The 20,416-nt window shown below is 32.6% G+C and overlaps 5 protein-coding genes across 15 annotated transcripts; 3 read left to right on the top strand and 2 right to left on the bottom strand.

Moving 5' to 3' along the window:
* Positions 1–2,332: 2,332 nt before the first annotated feature.
* On the bottom strand, positions 2,333–4,259 carry AT5G40860 (uncharacterized protein). Of its 2 annotated transcripts, NM_123451.4 has the most exons (4): positions 4,013–4,259; positions 3,805–3,918; positions 3,125–3,208; positions 2,333–3,039 (listed from the first exon to the last, which is right to left on the bottom strand). In NM_123451.4, the coding sequence occupies exons 1-4, from the start codon at positions 4,155–4,157 to the stop codon at positions 2,642–2,644; spliced, it is 741 nt and encodes a 246-aa protein (NP_198902.2). In that variant the 5' UTR covers positions 4,158–4,259; the 3' UTR covers positions 2,333–2,641. The 2 variants fall into 2 exon arrangements, with proteins under 2 accessions (NP_198902.2, NP_001329994.1); NM_001344364.1 differs by having other exon boundaries at positions 2,423–3,208.
* A 1,017-nt stretch (positions 4,260–5,276) lies between these two features.
* On the top strand, positions 5,277–5,513 carry AT5G40855 (uncharacterized protein; the record flags this gene model as incomplete). The annotated part of the gene is made up of 1 exon (NM_148065.1): positions 5,277–5,513. One exon carries the CDS (start codon positions 5,277–5,279, stop codon positions 5,511–5,513), a length of 237 nt encoding a protein of 78 aa, NP_680370.1.
* Positions 5,311–8,727, bottom strand: UPM1 (urophorphyrin methylase 1). 3 transcript variants are annotated; one of them, NM_123450.5, is made up of 6 exons: positions 7,874–8,727; positions 6,889–7,442; positions 6,707–6,784; positions 6,551–6,620; positions 6,146–6,423; positions 5,311–6,052 (listed from the first exon to the last, which is right to left on the bottom strand). In NM_123450.5, the coding sequence occupies exons 2-6, from the start codon at positions 7,420–7,422 to the stop codon at positions 5,903–5,905; spliced, it is 1,110 nt and encodes a 369-aa protein (NP_198901.1). In that variant the 5' UTR covers positions 7,423–7,442; positions 7,874–8,727; the 3' UTR covers positions 5,311–5,902. The 3 variants fall into 3 exon arrangements, with proteins under 3 accessions (NP_198901.1, NP_001331463.1, NP_001190444.1); NM_001203515.1 differs by having other exon boundaries at positions 5,704–6,072; positions 7,874–8,274; NM_001344363.1 differs by having other exon boundaries at positions 5,675–6,052; positions 6,146–6,620; positions 7,874–8,274.
* Positions 8,728–10,748: 2,021 nt separating this feature from the next.
* SYN2 (Rad21/Rec8-like family protein) lies at positions 10,749–15,296 on the top strand. 6 transcript variants are annotated; one of them, NM_180779.2, is made up of 13 exons: positions 10,749–11,028; positions 11,567–11,840; positions 11,921–11,958; positions 12,037–12,083; positions 12,241–12,311; positions 12,384–13,141; positions 13,221–13,332; positions 13,418–13,554; positions 13,627–14,210; positions 14,326–14,359; positions 14,582–14,603; positions 14,691–14,823; positions 14,921–15,296. In NM_180779.2, the coding sequence occupies exons 1-13, from the start codon at positions 10,905–10,907 to the stop codon at positions 15,014–15,016; spliced, it is 2,430 nt and encodes an 809-aa protein (NP_851110.1). In that variant the 5' UTR covers positions 10,749–10,904; the 3' UTR covers positions 15,017–15,296. The 6 variants fall into 6 exon arrangements, with proteins under 6 accessions (NP_851110.1, NP_568586.2, NP_001330093.1 ...); NM_123449.3 differs by having other exon boundaries at positions 14,323–14,359; NM_001344362.1 differs by having other exon boundaries at positions 10,771–11,028; positions 12,419–13,141; positions 14,921–15,197.
* A 2,989-nt stretch (positions 15,297–18,285) lies between these two features.
* AT5G40830 (S-adenosyl-L-methionine-dependent methyltransferases superfamily protein) lies at positions 18,286–20,265 on the top strand. 3 transcript variants are annotated; one of them, NM_001344359.1, is made up of 3 exons: positions 18,338–18,412; positions 18,706–19,426; positions 19,547–20,247. In NM_001344359.1, the coding sequence occupies exons 2-3, from the start codon at positions 18,772–18,774 to the stop codon at positions 20,014–20,016; spliced, it is 1,125 nt and encodes a 374-aa protein (NP_001331171.1). In that variant the 5' UTR covers positions 18,338–18,412; positions 18,706–18,771; the 3' UTR covers positions 20,017–20,247. The 3 variants fall into 3 exon arrangements, with proteins under 3 accessions (NP_198899.1, NP_001331171.1, NP_001318717.1); NM_123448.3 differs by having other exon boundaries at positions 18,286–18,431; positions 18,706–20,265; NM_001344358.1 differs by having other exon boundaries at positions 18,338–18,603; positions 18,706–20,247.
* The last annotated feature ends 151 nt before the right edge of the window (positions 20,266–20,416 follow it).

Here is a 20,416-nt window from a genome sequence, read left to right as displayed (position 1 = left end):
AATAAGGAATATTCCACTTTTTTACTTCCATTTTATACCAATCAACAAAGCTACACTTGTTATAGGAAAATGTATATGAGATCAAAATAGTCCAAAAGTGGATAAAACAAAATTCTGCTCTAAAATGCTTTTATTGAAATTTTCAATTATAATTATCTTAAACATTATTTATAATTTTAAAAGTTACATTTTTAAAGATAATTACAATTATAGTTATTTAAAGAAAAACGCATATTTTGGGGTTTTTATGATTTAGGAGTTGATTAGTTGCTAGAGTTTGCGACTAAATCATTACTTCAAACAAAATCATTCCTAAGATCTCTTTTAAGTATTTATTAATTTTTGGTTTAAATTTGCTGTAAAAAAAAATCGGTTTCAATAATACAAAATCTTTTAAGGCAGGATTTTCTTTCCATATTTATTTAATATTTCGTTTTTACAGTATTTAATATTTGTTTAAAAATACAAATTAATTATTTAGAATTCAAGAAAATTTCTTCTAAACTATCCTTTAATTATATTGACATTATTGATTTTTTAAATATATATGAATAGAGATTCAAATCTTCCATATATGTTTATCATCTTCTAAAGAAGTTAAACAATTATTTTCTGAATCTAAACTAAAATTTAGGAAACTAAATAAATAATAAAATTGTTTTAATTATTTTCTAAGCTAAACTATATTACACTCTGATCTTTAGTTTTGAATCATTCATTATCAGTGTAATATAAAGAATCAATCTCATATTTTCAGTTAGTAAAATGTACATGTACTAGATTTTAACCCGCGGTACACCATGAAGACAATTCATTTTCTAAAATTAATATATATAAAAATTTGTAAATTATTTTATAGTTTACCATTGTTACTAAGTAACGTCCTGCCAAACCCGTCCACAAAAAAAAAAACTATTTATTTTATTAATGTTGATCTTCTTTATAATATGTTTATGAATCATTGTCAAAATATTTTAGTCGTTGCGGGACGTTGAATCCACACATTTTTTGCCAATTGGTTAATATATGTTCATTCTTAAAATTTCGAATCACAAAATATGACGAAATTTTTTTTGAGATTTTTTTAAACTCTATATATTATATAATGATGTTAATTTTTTTGATATATTAAACTTTTGATAATTTCAAATATTGATAATGTTTTATGAAGTTTAAATATACAAATAATAATATTCAAAAAAATAATATTTTTTGCCTTTTAGGTAATGATATAATAACTCTAAAAGCAAGAATTTAGAAGATTTAAATCTTATATAAATATTTTTATGCCTAAATAATTAATGTAAGTAGCATGATATTGTAAATAAGTTCAAATACATGATTTGTTTATTTAAACAAAAAACGTTTAGTAAGAACAATATTTATTTAAACAAAAAACTTTGTTTTAAAATATTGTTAATAAAATACGTTTATGCTAATTTTAAGGGATTGATGTGAAGTTTGTTTGGATTAAATTTGATTGATAATGTAATTGACAATTTAAATTAAAAATTTAAAGTAAAATTAATTATTTTGGAAAAAGATTTAATGCTAATGGCATTGGGTTGTAAATAAGTCCAACTATAAGATTTATTTGCTAAAATGACTGCAAAAATGTATATATAGATTAAGATAATATTATTATTTCAAAGAATGTTACAAAACTACCCAATGTAGGCTATTAAATGACGTGAAAGGTAGTCCAAAAACTCAAATACATATCAATCATAAATTATGATTAAACTAAATATTTATTTATAAATTTTAACATTATCTACATTAAAAAATTGAATTACATTTTATAGAGTTATTTTGTTTTAGTAAGAATTACAAAAAATGTCATTACGTAAAAGGCAAAAACATATTAATTTTTGAAATATATTATTGAACTATTTAAACTTTATAAACATTATTAATATTTAAACTTATAAAAAGTAATATTTCACGAGAGTTATATGGTGGAACGGGTTTGGATCAATATTAATACAAATTTATAATATCATCAACCAAAAGTAGTAATACGGTTTAAATCTTATTTGAATATTTTATCAGCATCAATTTTTTTTTTAATTGTACTTATACACAATTATTAACTTTAATACAAAAAAAAATTTGTAAAATCTAACATTATTGTCTATACTACTAAAAAAAGATTCTGCCTGTCATACCACATATTAAATCCTGAAATTGTACACTAAATTATATATGTATATAGAAAAGGTTTTTATATTCAAAAAATACAAAATAATAAATTATATAATAATGTTAATCAATTAAGCATGTTATATTTTGATTTTTTCTAAAACAATTAAGCATTATTGTCTTATTATATAAAGCATCAGAAAAAAAAGTTTTACAGAGCCAATGGCCCAATATTTGGAAGCCCAAATAAAAAATATTAAAGCCATTACGAAACACACAGTTTAGAAGGAACTAGAAACTTGAACCAGTAGTTGTAATAGAACCAGAAATTCTGTTGGGGAAATACAACGATCTAAATAACTTTTTAGAAAGTGGTAAAAAGTTTTCTCTTCATCTATATCGTTTATGTTTTTCATCACATCAGTCAGTAAATAACCTGTAAAATTACTATGCTGAAAGTTTCCAGATTTTTATAATGCAAACATCCAAACTTTCAATCTCATTTCACATGAATTTTCTTCTTCTTCTTCTTTCTCTTGTCCATTAAACTTCCTTTAAAAGACGAGAATCTCGGAAGACAACGATGGTGATAATTCAGAGGAGATTTAAGATTCTTCTTCTCTTTTACAGATTCTTCAATGACTTTGAGCTCACCCGAATTATCACATGATGATTTTTTACTTTTTTCACTTTGGTATTCCGATGACTCTTCTAAAATTACTGCTCGTTCTTCTCTTATACTATCTCTAAATAGTTCGCCTAGTTTCTTTCTCCGCGGTGCAGGAGAATGCGAAAACGATACTCGAGGTTTCTCTCCTTCAAATAAAGGGCTGTGAATACGAGGAAGCTTCTCTGAGATACTACACCTTGGAGTGTTTCCAACTGATGGAGTGAAATCTACATAAACAATCTCAAATCTTGAGTTGATCACATAAAAGTTATTAACCAAACTTATATCAGGGTGTAATAAAATGTAACAAACCGCCACGAACGCTATAGAAATCGTCTTCAGAATCAGATTGTTGCCATTGATGTGAATCAAAATAGGTTTCATCTTTACTACTTCCTGTCACATTGGAACAATATTCACACATTTCAGGACTTCATAGAATCATAAAAAAGAAATAAACACAACTCAAGTGTAAGAAACCACTCTTTAAATCTCTAACCTCAAAACACAAATCTTACTTCACTATGAACTCTCCAATTCACCGGGCAATAAAATTTAAGTTTTCTAGAACTCATAAATTAAAACCGGAATGAAACCCAAATAATAAAATTAAAAAAGCAAAAAAAATATCACTGTTCTTGAGGGTTTGAATCATTAATTAAGCAGCCATTGATTAGTGGAAGAAATCTATTTTGGAAAAAGCTAAATCTCTCTATTTTGACGAGAAGAAAAGCCAATGATTAGATAAATCCAGTTAAGACGATGATATGATTATGATTTTAATATAAAGAAAATTCGTTCTTCGAATCTATTAATGGAAACAAAATCAATGAAATTAACGCTAAGAATTCAGGATATTATCTTACTACAAAGTACAAAGAGCTCAATTATGATATTTTCACACCATCAAAGAAAACAAAAATATTCTTTATAATCAGATTACCATAAAAGGAAATTGAAAACAACAAAAAAAAAGATTATGAAACAAGTACCAAAGCTTCTCTTAGAAGAAGAAAACGACCACCGAGATTTCACTTGAGCACTTAAACCATTATCCACCGTCTTCGGAGTAGCCACCGGAGCTAAATTCTCCTTTACCGGCGATTCTGAAGGTAAAGTATGAATAAACTCATATATATACGTACGTTTTTATATAACACATAATTTACCAGAGATTTCTCATACAGAGAAGATTGATACCAGATATTTTCTTAGTAGAAGGAGACAAAAAAATGGATTTTTCCGTAACACCACCGTTCTCCTGTATGGATTTTTCCGTAACACCACCGTTCTCCTCCGCCGTCACCGGCGAATTATTCATCGGAAACGAGTCGTGGCTTATCATAGTGGGCGATCTCACGAGCTTTTAAACTCATTGACGCGCACGTTTCAAATTCGAATCTACCAATTAAAACGCAAGTTTTTTACAGATTTTGATTTTGACACGTATTGCCTCGCACGCAGTTGAAGATATTGGCCGGCCGATGATTCGTGTAACTTAGTCGGAGAAGCGTTGTGGGTCCCATGAAGATATTGTGGAGCCCACTCAGTCATCCACGTGGCTCATTCGGGAGATAAAATACACGATGTCGTTTGTTTCACTTCGCGTTGGTCTCGTGCTGTTTTTGCCTTCTGAGACGACGTGGCCGCTATATTCAACAAGTCCATAACGTTGACTATTATTAGTAAATACTATCTTCCTTTATTGAAACTTAGATTGTTTTGGTAGTAATTACTTTTTACTTTTTACTTTGTTTTGAATGTGAAAATGATAAAAGAAATGCAGTTAAGTTATTTACAAGCATTTTCTGGAAATATGAAATTTGTTTTATCTTTTAAAATATGTTTTTTTTTTGTCAATAGCTTTTAAATAATTCTTAAAAATCTTTTAAAATATGTTGATAGTAATTTAATTTTTATAATATTTTGACTAGAGAAATCTGATTTTTTTTTTCTTCTTCCAAACTCATTGATTAAATAACACAAAATTTCAACATGCCTCAAAATTAGTAAAATCATTGAATGGAAATACCAAATTAAATTTAAGAGTCTAAGATTGCTTTCGATTTTGAAATTTTCAACGTAGTTTAATTTGAGGGGTTAAAAGGATTATGTATGTGCATATACTTTAGGTTATGTTGCTTGTAGATCAAAGGGTAAAGCTAGATTGTAGAGATTATGCTATAAGTCGCCAAAAACCTCTTCTCAGTTTCGTATCTTGTTTAGGGGATTTGTTAGGTCCATCAATAAGTTAAAATCTCCGAATTCAACATTGTTACTAGTTCTAAGTCCAACAACGTGACGATGGAGCTAGAAGGTAGTAGAGAAAAGTATGTAAGATCAAACATAGGAATCTCCAAAGAGAACAAAATTCTTTTATTCATTGAAATCAACAGTAAACAGAATCCAATAAACTAACTCTCTTGGGTTAAAAGAGAACGGTACAGAATTTGAGGCCTAACTAATGCCAAACGCAGAACCATTTACAAAACCAATGGATCTGCTCAAACCATCAAAACCATTTCTTTTGCACAACCACTTAATGCAACTTCTCCATTTCACAATACTGCTTCACCTGGACACTTGTCACACTTTCCTTGTGCCCAAGAGATATGACCTCGTCAAATGCAAATATCAGCTCAAAAGTAGCCCTGCCAAAATCCCTTGTTCATCTAAAGACATGGAAGACTCATGTACATAGACACATGCATCAAATGAAGAATAAGGTTCTAACAACAGTAGACACGCTCACTTTCAAAAGAAGAAAGAAGCATACAAGTTTGGAGAGCATCATGAGGGTATCAAGACATCATCTTGTAACTTTAATTTGAATTTGACTATTAAAGTTTTAAAGACATCATCTTGTGGTGGAAAAATTAGTCACAGTGGCACTGATTGAAACTTGTTTATTACATTAACATTGCCATTACCATTGTCCCAAAACAATTGAAGGACACGTCATAAGAAACTATCAGCTTTCCTTTTTGTTTATTACATCTCTCAAGTCTCAACCTTCATAGCTCCATAGCTCCTAAAACTTCACCGTAATGTCGATGGAAGCCACACGCCCGTAAAATAAGAGTGAAATATCTACCGGGTCTCTACAAGGCAGGAGGATTCTTTCGTGCAATGTGGCCATAAAGGTGAGAGCTCAACGACTTTCCCTATGATGATGAGTGTTGGTGACACCAATCCAGCTGACTGAATCTCAGTTGCAAAATCTTTAAGCTCAGCAAAAACCTGCACAATATCCCAAAAGCCTTAAAAACTCAAGTTAACATACCCCCTCTTGAGAGTTGGTTCGTATGAAGAGACTACGGTTTGGTTGCTTACTGTACGCTGTAGAGGAGTGGTTCCACGTTCAACCGCAACAGCTGGTGTATCAGAAGGGAGACCATGGTCCATTAGTTTTTGTGCAAGAGAAGGTAAAGTTCCCAAACCCATATAAACGACAAGTGTTGTATCCGGGTCAGCTGCATTCTCTGCAACAAACAGAGGGTCTGTCCCTCCTTTCCTTGAATGACCAGTGAGAAACCTTACACTAGTTGCAACACCTCGATGTGTTAGTGGAATCCCCAACTCTGCTGCTATCCCCGACGCCGCAGTTATCCCTGCAATCATAATCGCAAACTTCGATAAAATAAAGTTTCAGCAGCACGAGATCACAAGAGGCCACAATCATATGCGTAAACTGGAGTAGAATGATGAATGTACAGCATGATAACAAACAAACATTACCTGGTATAACTTGAACTCGAATCCCTTGCTGTTGCAGAAAGTCCATTTCTTCGCCGCCCCGTCCAAAGACCTGAAATATCCAAATAGTTGCAAACACATTTAAACAGGAGCCATATACGAAATTAGGAAGAGTATGAGAAGCAGATATAAGCTTACCAGAGGATCTCCACCTTTAAGCCTGACAACAGTGGCACCAGCTTCAGCAAAATTTAGGAGTAGTTCATGAATCTCTTCCTGCAACAACATCAAAAGGCTTAAGAAACCACTTTATAAAACAATGGTCTTATCCATAACAAAACGATCCGGCTAAGCAATCAAAACAAGAACTTAGGCATTACCTGAGTTCTGCTATGATAACCAGCAGTTTTGCCGACATAAAGAAGTCTAGCATCAGGAGCAACCAACTCCAAGACATCATTGGAGACAAGCCTGTCGTAAAGCAAAAGATCGGCACTTTGAATAACTCTGACAGCTTTAAGAGTCAAAAGCTCAGGATCTCCTGGCCCTGTCCCAACAAGATACACATCTCCTGGTCCACAATCACCACCTTTGCATCCTTTAACTCTCTTCTCTTTCAGCACTGCCAAAAGCTTCTTCAGCTCAGGCAGCTGCGATGCAATGTCGTTTTCCCTAACAAAGACTTCATCTTCAAATGGCGATGGAGATGGAGTCGATGGTGGCGTTGGTTCAACCGCTTTGTACAGCCATTGATCCCTTTGGTATCTCTCCACAGAGTGCTTCTCTGTAAAGGGTGAAGAAGAAGAAGATGCAGTATTGTAATGTAAACAACAAATAGGAGTCAAATTGGTCCTCGCTTGTTGCCAATTCCGAATACTGGAGGAGGAAATTGGAATCCGCTGAACAAGAGCCATTCAACAACACACACACACGCCTGTACAAGATTCGTATCCATCATTAGCCTCATCATTAATAACATCAACACCATCAAATCATCCACATCATCATAACAGCAACATCATCAACATCATCGTAACATATATTAAACTCAGAAACTATAGTTAGTAAATCATATGATTACTACAAGAGAAGGATTCATCAAGGAGCAACAAGTAGGACCAAACCCAGATTTTAATTTGACAAAAATTATTCACTGATTTCTTCAATTGGCACAAAACCCAGATATAATTGAAGAGCCTAACTATGATCTGGGTCCTTAATTCTGATAAAGAGTTCAATATCAGATTCAGAAAAAGCGCTAAAACAGAAGTCGAAATAAAACACAACTAAAAACCGAACTCAGAGAGACAAAAGGAACAGACTTTGAAGTATCGAAGCAGAGCAAAAGATAGATTATAAACTCACCAAGGAACAAGAAGCCGAAGATTTGTGATTCCGAGAAGAAAAACTATTAAAATGGAGACGAGAGAATTGCGAGCGTGAGGGAGAGATCGGAAGAGTTTTGAAGCTGCTGAGGGTTTTGTAATGTGGAGAACAAATGGCGGCTAGGATAGTTATGTCGGAATTTGGATGAGGAAATGGGAAGATTCAACAATGAACACACGCCTTTCTTGTCTGAGCGTTGACACCAACTTGTGTGTGAATATGCACATGTTGGAGACACTTTTTAATTTGTAGCATTTTTGCTTACGTTTTTCTGACGACGAAAGGGCACTCTCTAGAAAAGGTTACTAACCCTTTGATGCTTTCAAGGGGAATCACATCACTCTCGGAGCTATGCAGAGGGTAGATTCGTAATTTGAATCTAGTAATTTAGCATTTTTTGCTGTGATAGCATCTTTGCTCACCTACCTCAAACGTAAGATTAGACAAGAGTCATAAAAACGAAATCCAAACCTTGCATCTTCATTCATTTATGCACATATATTTGAAACTCAAAATTGGTGTGAAAGACTAGGCTCTTTCACTCCAAATTAGGAGATGGAGATGCAGCTGGATCTTCCCATAAATTGTGTTCTAGGAACACCTAAAAACACTCAAAGACATTAACCTCTAGAGACAATAATGAATGTCTGATTAATATTTGGGTATGGTTGGGAGCATCTCATTAATCAAGCTTCTCATTCCGTGGATTTGAAGAAGACGGTTTGACAGATTCTGTTTTTAACACCGCTGACTACATATTTGATTATATGTCTCTGTATCACACTGCAAGTTTTCTTAGATTTAGCAAAACACTTGACATCTACACAACACGACAAGCAAATTATGGGGAAAGTTGTTGCACGGTACTGGTCATGTTTTACCTGAGCATTCATGTTTCGCATCATCATCTTCTTCCTCGGGGACATTTCTTGGGAACTAGGGTCTGATATATTTAGTCGATGGACCGTATTGGGCCATTGGGCCTGTTTGGGCTCGTTGAATTATTAATGCAGTTCATCTTTGTCTTCGAAAGAGAAAAGTGTGTAGAGGGTTTTGTCTTAATTGGGTCAGAAGAAAGGAATATCAAAGACAAAGACAATTACTTAGGGTTTAATTGGTTTTCCCTTTGTCACTCGCAAACGCTGTATTTGCGGGTGCTAGCGATTGTTAGCGATTGACATCAATCATAGAAACCGCTAGATACTGCTTTACACCGTTCAAAATCGCCAGATTTCAAAAGCTCATTCCCGCAAGCATTTGCGGTTGCGGGCGGTAGCAGTTAGGTTATTTTTTTTTTTTAATTAATTAAAATAATTATGTCTTCTACCCAAACCCTATATATCTTATTCTTATTAAAAAAAACCTAATCAATATTTAACGGAAGATTCCAAAGATCCCAAAATCAGATTTCTAAGTGATGTTCAAAAAGAAAATATTCTTAAGAATATTAACGACCAGTTTGGGAAAAATTTGAGTTGGAGATGTGTTAAAAATCGTTTGGATATCTTGAAGAAACTTTATCATATGTATAGAGGCAATCCGGAAAACCCGCGAGTTCAACGTTATTTATAGTTTATCACACTACTTGATGCAATTTTTGGTATGTACCAAATGCATAAAGTATTAAACTTTTTCTTACAAAATTTATTTATTTTAAATTTAATGTTTTATTTATGGTTTTAATTATTAAGCATGTTTAATTTTTCTAATATTATCAATTTATCATAATAATATATTGTATTTTTCTTTCTTTTAATAGTAATATATTATATTTATTTTGGTTTTTTATTTAATTACTATCACACTTGCTGGTTTACCGGTCATAAAACTCCCGAAAACGCACCCATTATCAAACGCTTAACCAGTCGTTTAAAAGGCTTGATAACGCTTAAAACCGCAACCGGCCGTTTCCGCAAACTTGCGCAACCGTAACCGCACCCGCTGTATTTAAACCAGTCAGGCCCTTATATAAGAATTGATCAAATTATTGGGCTTTTAAGAGTTAGGTCGAGAGACTTTTTATTGGGCATAATTTTATTCTATTCAGGCCCATTCGCAACGTAATGCCACGTCGGACCAATGGTCTATGAGATGTCGCTGTCACTTAAACGCCACGTAGACTTTTAACCGGACACGTGTTATACAAAATGACTGTGCGCAGTTATAAACGTTTAAACGCTCTTAACGATGCGTGAAGGAGTGAGACAGCTCACATTTCCATCAAACTAGTCGTTATCTTTTAGTGTGGTAGTATTATATTATTTATTTACTTCTTTTTCTGTAGAATTTAGAAAAGGTAAATATAAATATGAAGTCAATAATCAGCATTAGCATATTTCAATTCAATTGTTATCTTCGTTGATTAATTTTTAACAGCAATGTTTTTTTTTTTCCTATTCAAAAAATTAACTTGTATATATATATATATATTTTGTTTATCCAAAATTAATTAAATAAATTATAAATTATCTAATACTATCAGACTATCACTCCCTCCAAAATTATTTTTTCTATTCTTATGGAAAAATAGGAAATTGCACAATTAAAAAGGAGAAGGTTTTTTTTTTTTTTTTTTGATCAACAGAGAAGGAAGTATCAATTAAAAAAAAATGCATAATTAAGAAGGTGTGATTTTCTGGTCACCGTCTAATTAGGAAAATTTAAATTTATGACACCTAATTCAAAACATTTTCAATTTCCAAAACTACATAACTTGTCAATAGACTTTAAAAAGTTTAATTACTCTAAAACGACTTGAAAATAAACAGATTAAGCGTGACTTAACAAGAAAAAAAAAAACTAAAATTAAAATTAAAAGAAAAAAAGTTAATCGGTTTAGTAAGAAGCTTGTTCCGTACACCGCTTGACCGTTTCCTTCTCCTCAATTTCTTCTCTCCCTCGCTTCACTATTTTACGAAGTTGCTCGCTCTCTCTCTCTCTCTCGCTGCTCTCTTAAAAAAAACTAACCTTTGTCTAAAACCCAGAATCTGGTAAACCTTCACACTCAAAAATGTTTTACTCGCATTGTCTAGTATCGAGAAAAGGACCTTTAGGAGCTATTTGGGTCGCTGCCTATTTCTTCAAAAAGCTTAAGAAATCTCAAGTCAAAGCTACTCATATTCCTTCTTCCGTTGGTTTGTCTTTCTCCTCCTTCACATTCTTCTTCTTCTTCTCTCTGTTCTAGTTAGAGATTTTTCTCCGGCGATTGGAAAAGTGATTGTTTGAGTGAAACTTTGCAGCTTTAGTGGATTTTTTAGCTGGAATAGAATTTTAGGGTTTCGTTTGTATCCATTGGCAGCGTTAATTAGAGATCACTGTTGATTTTGTTGGGGTCTTTCAATGTTACTTGTTTATGTTCATCAGTTGTTTGACAAAATGCCTGAGTGAACCTCAGAGATTGAGTTCAGTGATTTATTTTAAGTCTGAATAGTATCGAATCCTTAGTAGTATCAATCTGCCTTTTCTCATATAAACTTAAATCTAAACATTTCATCTTACTCACTTAGTATCAGAAAGCTGCTGGTCAACGCTTAGTTTGCTTGATCTCTAAAGTACTTGTATCCTCGAGAAAGATGGACTTTTTTTCTACAACATTTGACATTTTCAGTATTTTTTACTTTAATGACGTTTCTGATGTGTAATTCTTCGGGGGTTTTTTTTTTGGATGCACAGATCAAATCTTGCAAAAAGAGTTAGATGCGTTGACATACAGAGTTTTGGCGTATCTTCTTCTTGGTGTTGTAAGGATATATTCCAAGAAGGTTGACTTTTTGTTCGATGATTGCAATAAAGCGTTGATCGGTGTAAAGGAGTTTGTGGCTAAGGAAAGGAACAGAGAAAAGACAGGTGTATCATTGCCTGCATCTATCGAGTGTTTTTCCATTGCTTTACCTGAGAGATTTGAACTAGATGCTTTTGATCTTGGGGTTCTGGAGGATTTTCATGGGTATGCTTGTTATTTCTATATAGAATGTATTTCGCAGAGATTCTTTCATAGTCTCAACTCTTTTGTTTCTTCTTTCTCAGGGGAAATGTTAAGCCGCATGAAGATATTACACTTAAAGGTATCTTATCACTAAAGTCGTTTAAAGGGAATCTCATCACTGTTCATTTACTAATACCACTGCACTGCGATAAAACAGATGGAAGTCAGGAAACAGAGCGCATGGACATGTATTCGATGGAAAGGGTATGGTTTCTCACCTTATAGATTACTGAGTGTGTAACTGTTAGGTTCTAAGCTACTACAGCGTATATTGACATTGTTTCTTCGTTCCATTCCTTTTAATTCTGGTAATTTCGTGAATCTATATATGTAATAAAGATAATGCTTTGTGGAGTTGCAGTTTGACATGGAAGAGGACCTTCTGTTTACGTTTCATGAGACTTTCTCTACCAATCATAATGAAAATAAACAGTGAGTCTGATATTTTTGGTTCCATACATGTAATCGGCAAACACAATCCTAATTTTCTGTTTGTTGTTGCAGTGAGAGTTTTGCTCATGATATGGAATTGGATGCAGAAAATGTCAGAGATACCACTGAAGAAGCATCCGTCAGAGTCGTTGAAGCGGAACCACTGGATTCTAATGAACCATCCAGAGATCATCAAAATGCATCTAGGCATAGAGAGGATCCAGAATCAGATGACATTCTTCTGGAACCGCAAATGTCCGAAGATATCCGAATAGCTCAAGAAGAAGATACAGTTAGAGAAACCATATGTACCATTGTGCAGAGACTAGTGGATTCTCATGAATCCTCAGGAGATAATCTACACAGAGATGGTCACACAGAGAATTTAGAATCGGAGAAAACCTCGAAGAAAACAAGTTGCGAAGAGATGCAGCATGACAGGTCCCTCCCATCTGAATGCGGAATACCTGAAGCAATTCATGGGATTGAGGATCAACCTTCTGGTGCCACAAGAATTAATGGGGAGAAGGAGATCCCTGAGATGAGTACTCTAGAAAAACCAGAACCAGTATCTGTGACTGGTTCCAGAGACTTGCAAGAAGGCGTAGAAAAATGTCGAGACCATAATGAAGCGGAAATGGCAGACTTTGAATTGTTTCATGGGTCTCATAAAGAGCAATCTGAAACTTCTGAAGTGAATCTCCATGGTTCCGAGAAAGGTTTTCTCTCTGACATGACTGTTTCTAAAGACCCTAGTAGCGAATTTAATGCAACAGATACTCCAGTTACTGTCACTCCCAAAACACCTTCCCGGTTGAAAATTTCTGAAGGTGCACACTTTATTGAAATATGAGCTTAATATACTTTTAGTTACGTTTTTAGCGTGTTAACCTATACTTTGAATTACAGGGGGAACAAGTCCACAGTTCTCGATCATCCCTACGCCGGCTGCGAAGGAGTCTTCTCGAGTTTCACGGAAAAGAAAATGTCTGATAGATGATGAAGTGATAATTCCGAACAAGTAAGAGAACTATTTGTAACCTGGATTAGATTCGTCTGCAGAGTTCCGTACAAGTATGTAATATTTGGTTCTTTTGTTATTGTAGAGTTATGAAGGAAATGATAGAGGACTCAAGTAAATTGCTTGCAAAACGGAGAAACGTACCTCATACTGACTGTCCTGAGAGGAGAACCAAACGTTTTGCCAATCCTTTTCGAAGTTTTTTGGAACCTTTGATTCAGTGTAAGTAAAACCTGGTAATCCGCTGTATATCGTATTGTATTGTTGTGTTTGCTGATTGTTGTAATCCCGCAGATGGTTCTTCGGACCTCCAGTCGCTTTTTTGTCAACCCATCAAGCTTAAAAACTGGGCAACCACAGGAACCCCTAAAGATACTAAAATCGCTAGACATAAGGAAAAGTCTTCTCTTGACACTGTCAGATCTCCTGGGGTTATTTTATCTTCAGATCAGACTGAGAATACTCAAGAAATTATGGAGACTCCTCAGGCTGCTGCTCTCGCTGGGCTGAAAGTGACAGCCGGAAATAGTAACGTGGTTTCGGTTGAGATGGGAGCAAGTTCTACAACTTCTGGAACTGCTCATCAAACAGAAAATGCCGCAGAGACACCTGTGAAGCCTTCAGTTATTGCTCCAGAAACACCCGTGAGGACATCAGAGCAAACAGTGATTGCTCCAGAAACACCAGTAGTCTCTGAGCAAGTAGAGATTGCACCTGAAACGCCGGTGAGGGAATCAATGTCGAAAAGATTTTTCAAGGACCCTGGGACCTGTTATAAAAAATCCAGACCTGCAAGTCCCTTCACTTCCTTTGAGGAGCACCCGTCTGTGTATTATGTGGAAAATAGAGATCTTGATACGATTTTAATGAACGATGAGGTACTGCTGTGTTGCATCCTTCTGATAGTAGTTAAAAAGGTTTTTATAGTTCTTTTAGCCTATCTTATTTAATTGCAAGACTGAGCATTTTTTTTTTTTGTTTCTGCTTCAGCAGGTGAATGCAGATGAAAGACAGGACTTACAACAAGGTAAAACGCATTCTGAATTTTTGTAGGTCTCATGAGTGCTCAGGCTTTTATTGATTTAGTAGACAAGAATCTATTAAGTTTCTGAAATTATATGTAGCTTTGAGTGAAAGTTTCAACCATCGAAATATACGCAACTTATTTGGAATCCAAATCTTATCAAATTGTTCTTGTTGCATGTCGATCATCGTGCTGCGTCCTTACCATGTATATTTTGATTTGCAGAGACATGGTCCTCAAGAACAAGGTAACAGACTCACACTTTCGGTATCAACAGCTTCGATTCGCTTACATTCAGATGATTATCCTGGTTTTCTGACGCTGGATTGTACAGGAATGTGGCGAAATTCTTGGAAAAGACGTTTTTGGAACAGAGGGAAAGAGAAGAAGAAGAGAAGGTGAGTTTGTTGCAACTGTGTAGAGGAAGAACTCAGAAGGAAAGCGCAAGACTCTTCTACGAGACTTTGGTATTTCTCAATTTTTTTACAAGCACATGTCTTCACCGTTTTATCTGTCTCCATGAAAGACTTAAGATGGAGAAACTCTCTGAATTTGATTTTGCAGGTGTTGAAGACCAAAGGATACGTGGAAGTGAAGCAAAATCATCCATATAGTGATGTTTTTCTCATGCGTGTTTCCAGACCACAAAAAGCTTGTTGAAAAATGGATATTTTCTTCACTTAAGATTTTCCTCAGATTTCTTCAGTTAGGTTTCAGATTAATGTTGTTAGCTTTTAGTATCTTCTAACAAAATAGCTATTTTTAGTTTTTCTTTTAAGTTAATTTTTAGTAAGAATAATTGACGATCTAAAGTATATGTGTCTTATCAAGTTTTTAAGTTTTTAAAGAGTCCTTAGCCATGCTATAGATTGTTTTAACGACTAGCAGAATTGTTAACATGTGATAACGGGTGCCAGAGTTTCGTTAAGGACTGATAACGCTACATCTATTTTGATCAACGAATTTATATATTTCAAACGTTTATAAATATTTAGTTCACTAGATTTTAACTCGCGGTATATTGCGGGATGATTTTTTTTTTTAAAGTAGTATATATCAAAATTTGCAAAATATATGTATTTATAAAATATTGATTCAAACATATTCATCATATAACACCATTTCAAAATCCAAAATATAATTTATTCTGTAATTTTTTTATCCGTCTCGTAATTTGTTTTTTAAAAATATTAATTTCTAAAATTTAATAATTATTTATTATATATAAAAGTATACAAGTTGTATTATTCTCTAAGTCATTTATATTTTATAGTTTAACTTTATATATAATAACATTATACCACATAACATTTTTGGTTTTATACAATTTTTTCTAAAAAAATAATTTTGATATGTCTAATATTGGTGGTCTTAAAAAATAATAAATTAAAAATTTAACCCGTATTAAAGCGGTAGATTAATGATATTTTAAGTTTTTATTAATATTGAATCAAAAATCTATCCCTTCAAATCCGTTTTGCCAAAAAGCAATTTATTTTATTAATCTTATTTATGATATGACTATTCGGTAATTGGCATGTGATCCGTATTTAGATCCAATAAGCCTCATAATTAAGAGATGGATATTATTATTAAATGACTTTGCTAATTTTAATGACGTGAAACGATTTTGTTCTTGATTAGATTTTTTTAATGACGTTGTCATGTAATTAGTTAGAAAGTTAAGGTTATATTTTAAATTGGACTTCCCAAATAATATAGTAGGACTAGATTTTAACCCGCGGTATACCGCGGAACGATTTATTTTTAAAAGTAATATATATTAAAACTTGCAAATTTTATTTTTACAATATATTTATATTTTACAGTTTATAATTGTTATTAAGTAACGCTATACCACGAATTCATAAGACAATTGTTAAAAAAACTGAAGTTTTGACCCCTATTAAAACAGCATATTAATAATATTTTAAAATTTTATAAATATTGATTCAAATACATCCACCATATAACTCAATTCTAAAATAAAACACGTTCTGTAATTTCTTTACCCGTCCCATGATTTTTTTTTAAAGTAGTAATTTTTAAAATCTTAGAATTATTTTTTATATATAAAAGTTTTGCCAATTGTATCATTCTCTAATACATTTATATTTTATAGTTTAATTTTATATATAGTAACATTATACCTACCACATAACATTTTTGGTTTTATATAATTTTTTCTAAATTAGGATGATTTGATATGTTTAATATTAGTGGTCTTAAAAAATAATAAATTAAAGATTTAACCCATATTAAAACGGTGGATTATTTATATTTTACTTTTTTATTAATGTTGATTCAAAAACCCGTCCCTCCAAATCCGTCTTGCCAAAAAGTCATTTATTTTATTAATATTAGTTTTATTAATGATATGACTCTGAATTATAATTTAAATATTTTAGCTAATAATATAGGAGTGCACCATATTTATTTAATAGGGGAATGTACCATATGACCCGAATGCATTTTTATCCAAATCCACCAAAAAAGTCTTGCAAAAATACTATAGAGATAAGAAACGATAGTCGGTTTTGATAGATATAAGATAAGCAAATATATTAGTTAGCTTAAATTAGTTAAAGAATACAAATTAAAAAGGTATATTACACTTTATTCAAATATAGTATCAAAACTTATATAACACAGAGATTTGATAATTTTTTAATTGTTGAATACTTTTTTTGTTCTAATTTTATGTGATTAAGATTTAATTGATTACATATATAAAATATTAAATTGACTTATTTGTTTATAATTTGGTAACAGATAGATATTTGAATATTCAGTATATTTTGCTTCAGTTTAGGAAATCTTTGATGACCCGTCTTTAGATCCAATAAGTCCTATAATCTAGAGATTATCTGCAGTATACCGCAAGTATGCTTATATTTTAGTTAAACTAAAATTTTTTATTGTAAAGATGATTTAAAAATATATGATATTATTTTATTTGATTTTAAATGTATAGTAAACTGTGAACTGTATATGTTTTGTTGATATTATCTATATTGTTTGGTGTTTAAGATTATACACTTGTAGTTTGATTGTTAATTTAAGAGTTTCACATGTAGTATACCATCTTGTATTAATATCGATCTAAACCCGTCAATTGTAGGATTTTCCAGCTTGTATTAAAAATTGAATCACATCTAATATGTTATTAACTATTGTCGTATATAAGATTATAAATTTTCAATATAATATGTATGAAATTAAATATAAATATTTCAAATTTATGTCCCGTTACTCAGTAGAAAGTTTTCTTAAATCTATTTTTCACCCGTTATAATATTATTTCATGTATTGAACAGTTTATATTCGTTTTTAAAAATTCAAATTATGGCATATGCGAAAAAAACTCTAATTATTTTTTTATAATGATGATATTATTTTTTCGTAAAAATAGAATCATATAAAGATGAGAAGTGAACTATAATAATTAATAAAAATTAATATGATAATTTAGATACCAAATATAGTTTGTTGATTTTAATTGGTTACTTTTTTGGAAATTAATAATGTATTTCGTTTTTCTAATTAAATTAAATTAATTAAAATTTAGATATCAAATCTTATATGTTGATTTTGATTGGCTATTATTTTTGGAAATTAATAATGTTTTTCGTTTTTTAATTAATTTAATTAATTAAATTAGTATTTGATTTTTTAATTTTTAAAGAGATAAATTAATTTAATTTTTAAAATTTTATTTCTAATGGCATACTTATGTAATTACTTACAAAAATTAAAGTTATATTTAAAATATAATTCTCAAATAATATAGTAGGATGTTTTAAATGGCTATATATAAAAATAATGTATAAAATAACTAATATATTTATATGTTGTAGGATTAAATGACATCAAAATAACATCAAATTATAAATTTGAATGGAAATATAATTTGCCAAAAAAAAAAAAAGAGAATATAATAAATTACTTTATTATTCGTTTGTCGGCGATATTCTGTCCTCGTCACTCGTCACTCGTCACTCAGTAGCTTTTCTATACTTTTCTATACTTTTCGATATGTTCATCGGCTGAATCAGAGTAGGTCACTGGATCTCTCGTAAGTCTCTCTTCTTTCTTTGTTTTTCGATGCTATTAATCTCATATTGCTTTTTATATTCATCGTGATTCCTCTTTTTTGATTTGGTAAGATCTGTTGATACTCGTTACTAAATCCCAGAAATTGAGATCTTCTCTTGATTGTTTCGATCATCTGTTATTGGACTATTTATGTATGTACAAAAATTTCAAGGATCCTCAGGATAGTTCTTCTCTTTTGTCATTGTTTCAGAAACCTATTTGATGCTCTTTCGTTTCATGTTTGAAATTTGCAGATCCGATCATAGGTTCAACAATATGGAACAAATTTGGAATTGATGCAATATAAGCTACATTGAAGTATGGGATCTGTATCGCTGAAGATTGGCGATGGAACCGCAAGATTCAAGCGATCAACGCTTTTTTCTTCAGCTATCAACCTCCTTATGCTTTTCTCTATAGTCACTACAAATCTCTTTGCACTATACGCCTTCTCGTCTCGGTCTCAATCCCACACGCCACACCCTCTTCATTCCAACAATGTCTCTTTGGTTTCTCAACATCTCTCACTCATCCTCAGAGAAATCGATTCCTCCCACCACACACTCACTCAGATGGAGAAACAGATTATTGGTTATGAATCTCTCGATCTCTCGCAACAAGAAGTTCCACAAGAGCTTAAACTTTTCCTTCAACAACATCAGCTTCCTCTTGGTAAAGATTCTCGTACTGGTATCACACAAATGGTTGCATCTGTTGGACATTCCTGTGAAATGTCTCTAGATTTGTTATCTCAGTATATGTCGTATAATGTCTTTGAAAAATGTCCTGATGATTGGAGCCTAGCTCAGAAGTTGATTCTCCGTGCTTGTGAACCGTTGCCACGCCGTCGATGTTTGGCTAAAACGGTGCATAAACCAGGTCTCGCTTTGTTTCCTGATTCTTTGTGGAGACCAGTTGGTAACAGTAGTGTTAACTGGAGCGGTCTTGGCTGCAAAAGTTTCGAATGCTTGAAAGGTAAGAAACTGAGCCGGGATTGTGTTGGTTGCTTTGATCTAGCTACTAGTCATGAGAAAGATAGGTTTGTTAAGGTTAATGGGAAGACTGATTTCCTGATAGATGATGTTTTGGATTTAGGCGATGGGAAAATCCGAATAGGATTCGATATTAGCAGTGGATCAGGTACGTTTGCTGCTAGAATGGCTGAAAAGAATGTGAATATAATCAGTAATACATTGAATATAGATGCTCCTTTCAGCGAATTCATAGCTGCGAGAGGAATTTTTCCGTTGTTCATGAGTTTGGATCAGAGATTACCGTTCTACGACAATGTTTTCGATCTCATACATGCATCTAACGGATTGGATTTAGCGGTTAGTAATAAACCCGAGAAGCTGGAGTTCTTGATGTTTGATCTTGATCGGATCTTGAAACCCGGTGGATTGTTCTGGTTAGACAATTTCTATTGCGGTAACGATGAGAAGAAGAGAGTTCTTACGCGTTTGATAGAGAGGTTTGGGTATAAGAAGTTGAAATGGGTTGTTGGAGAGAAAACTGATGCTGAGGTTTTTCTCTCGGCTGTTCTGCAAAAGCCTGCCCGGATTTGATTGATATATATTTTTTTGAAAAATCAAGATTTTGATCTTTTCATAGGTTATAAAATTTTGAGCTCATTACATATTTTTTTACTATTGATCCCAAGAGACAATTGAAAGTGTGAATTTGTATTTTGAGGTTTTGTATGAATTATGATTGTTCTGCTGTATGTGTGTAAGATTGTTTGTAAGATCTTTATAAGATCTTCGGATGTCTCCCAATGCATTGTTAAGTTTTTCGTTAAGTGATCCTATAACTCCATGAACATTTCCTCATGTTCAGCCAATTTGTCTCTGAGATGGAGCTCTGCCTTCTTTTCCTTATGTGCCGAATAAGCCAGCTTACAGAGTAGTCTAGCAAAGAGGAACAAGTTCATGATACAAATCCAGTCTAACAGGGTTTTTTTTCCGG

This window comes from Arabidopsis thaliana, chromosome 5 (assembly GCF_000001735.4).
Source record: "Arabidopsis thaliana chromosome 5, partial sequence".
In the NCBI taxonomy this organism is placed as follows: Eukaryota; Viridiplantae; Streptophyta; class Magnoliopsida; order Brassicales; family Brassicaceae; genus Arabidopsis; species Arabidopsis thaliana.
This window is presented reverse-complemented; position numbering and strand designations above follow the sequence as displayed.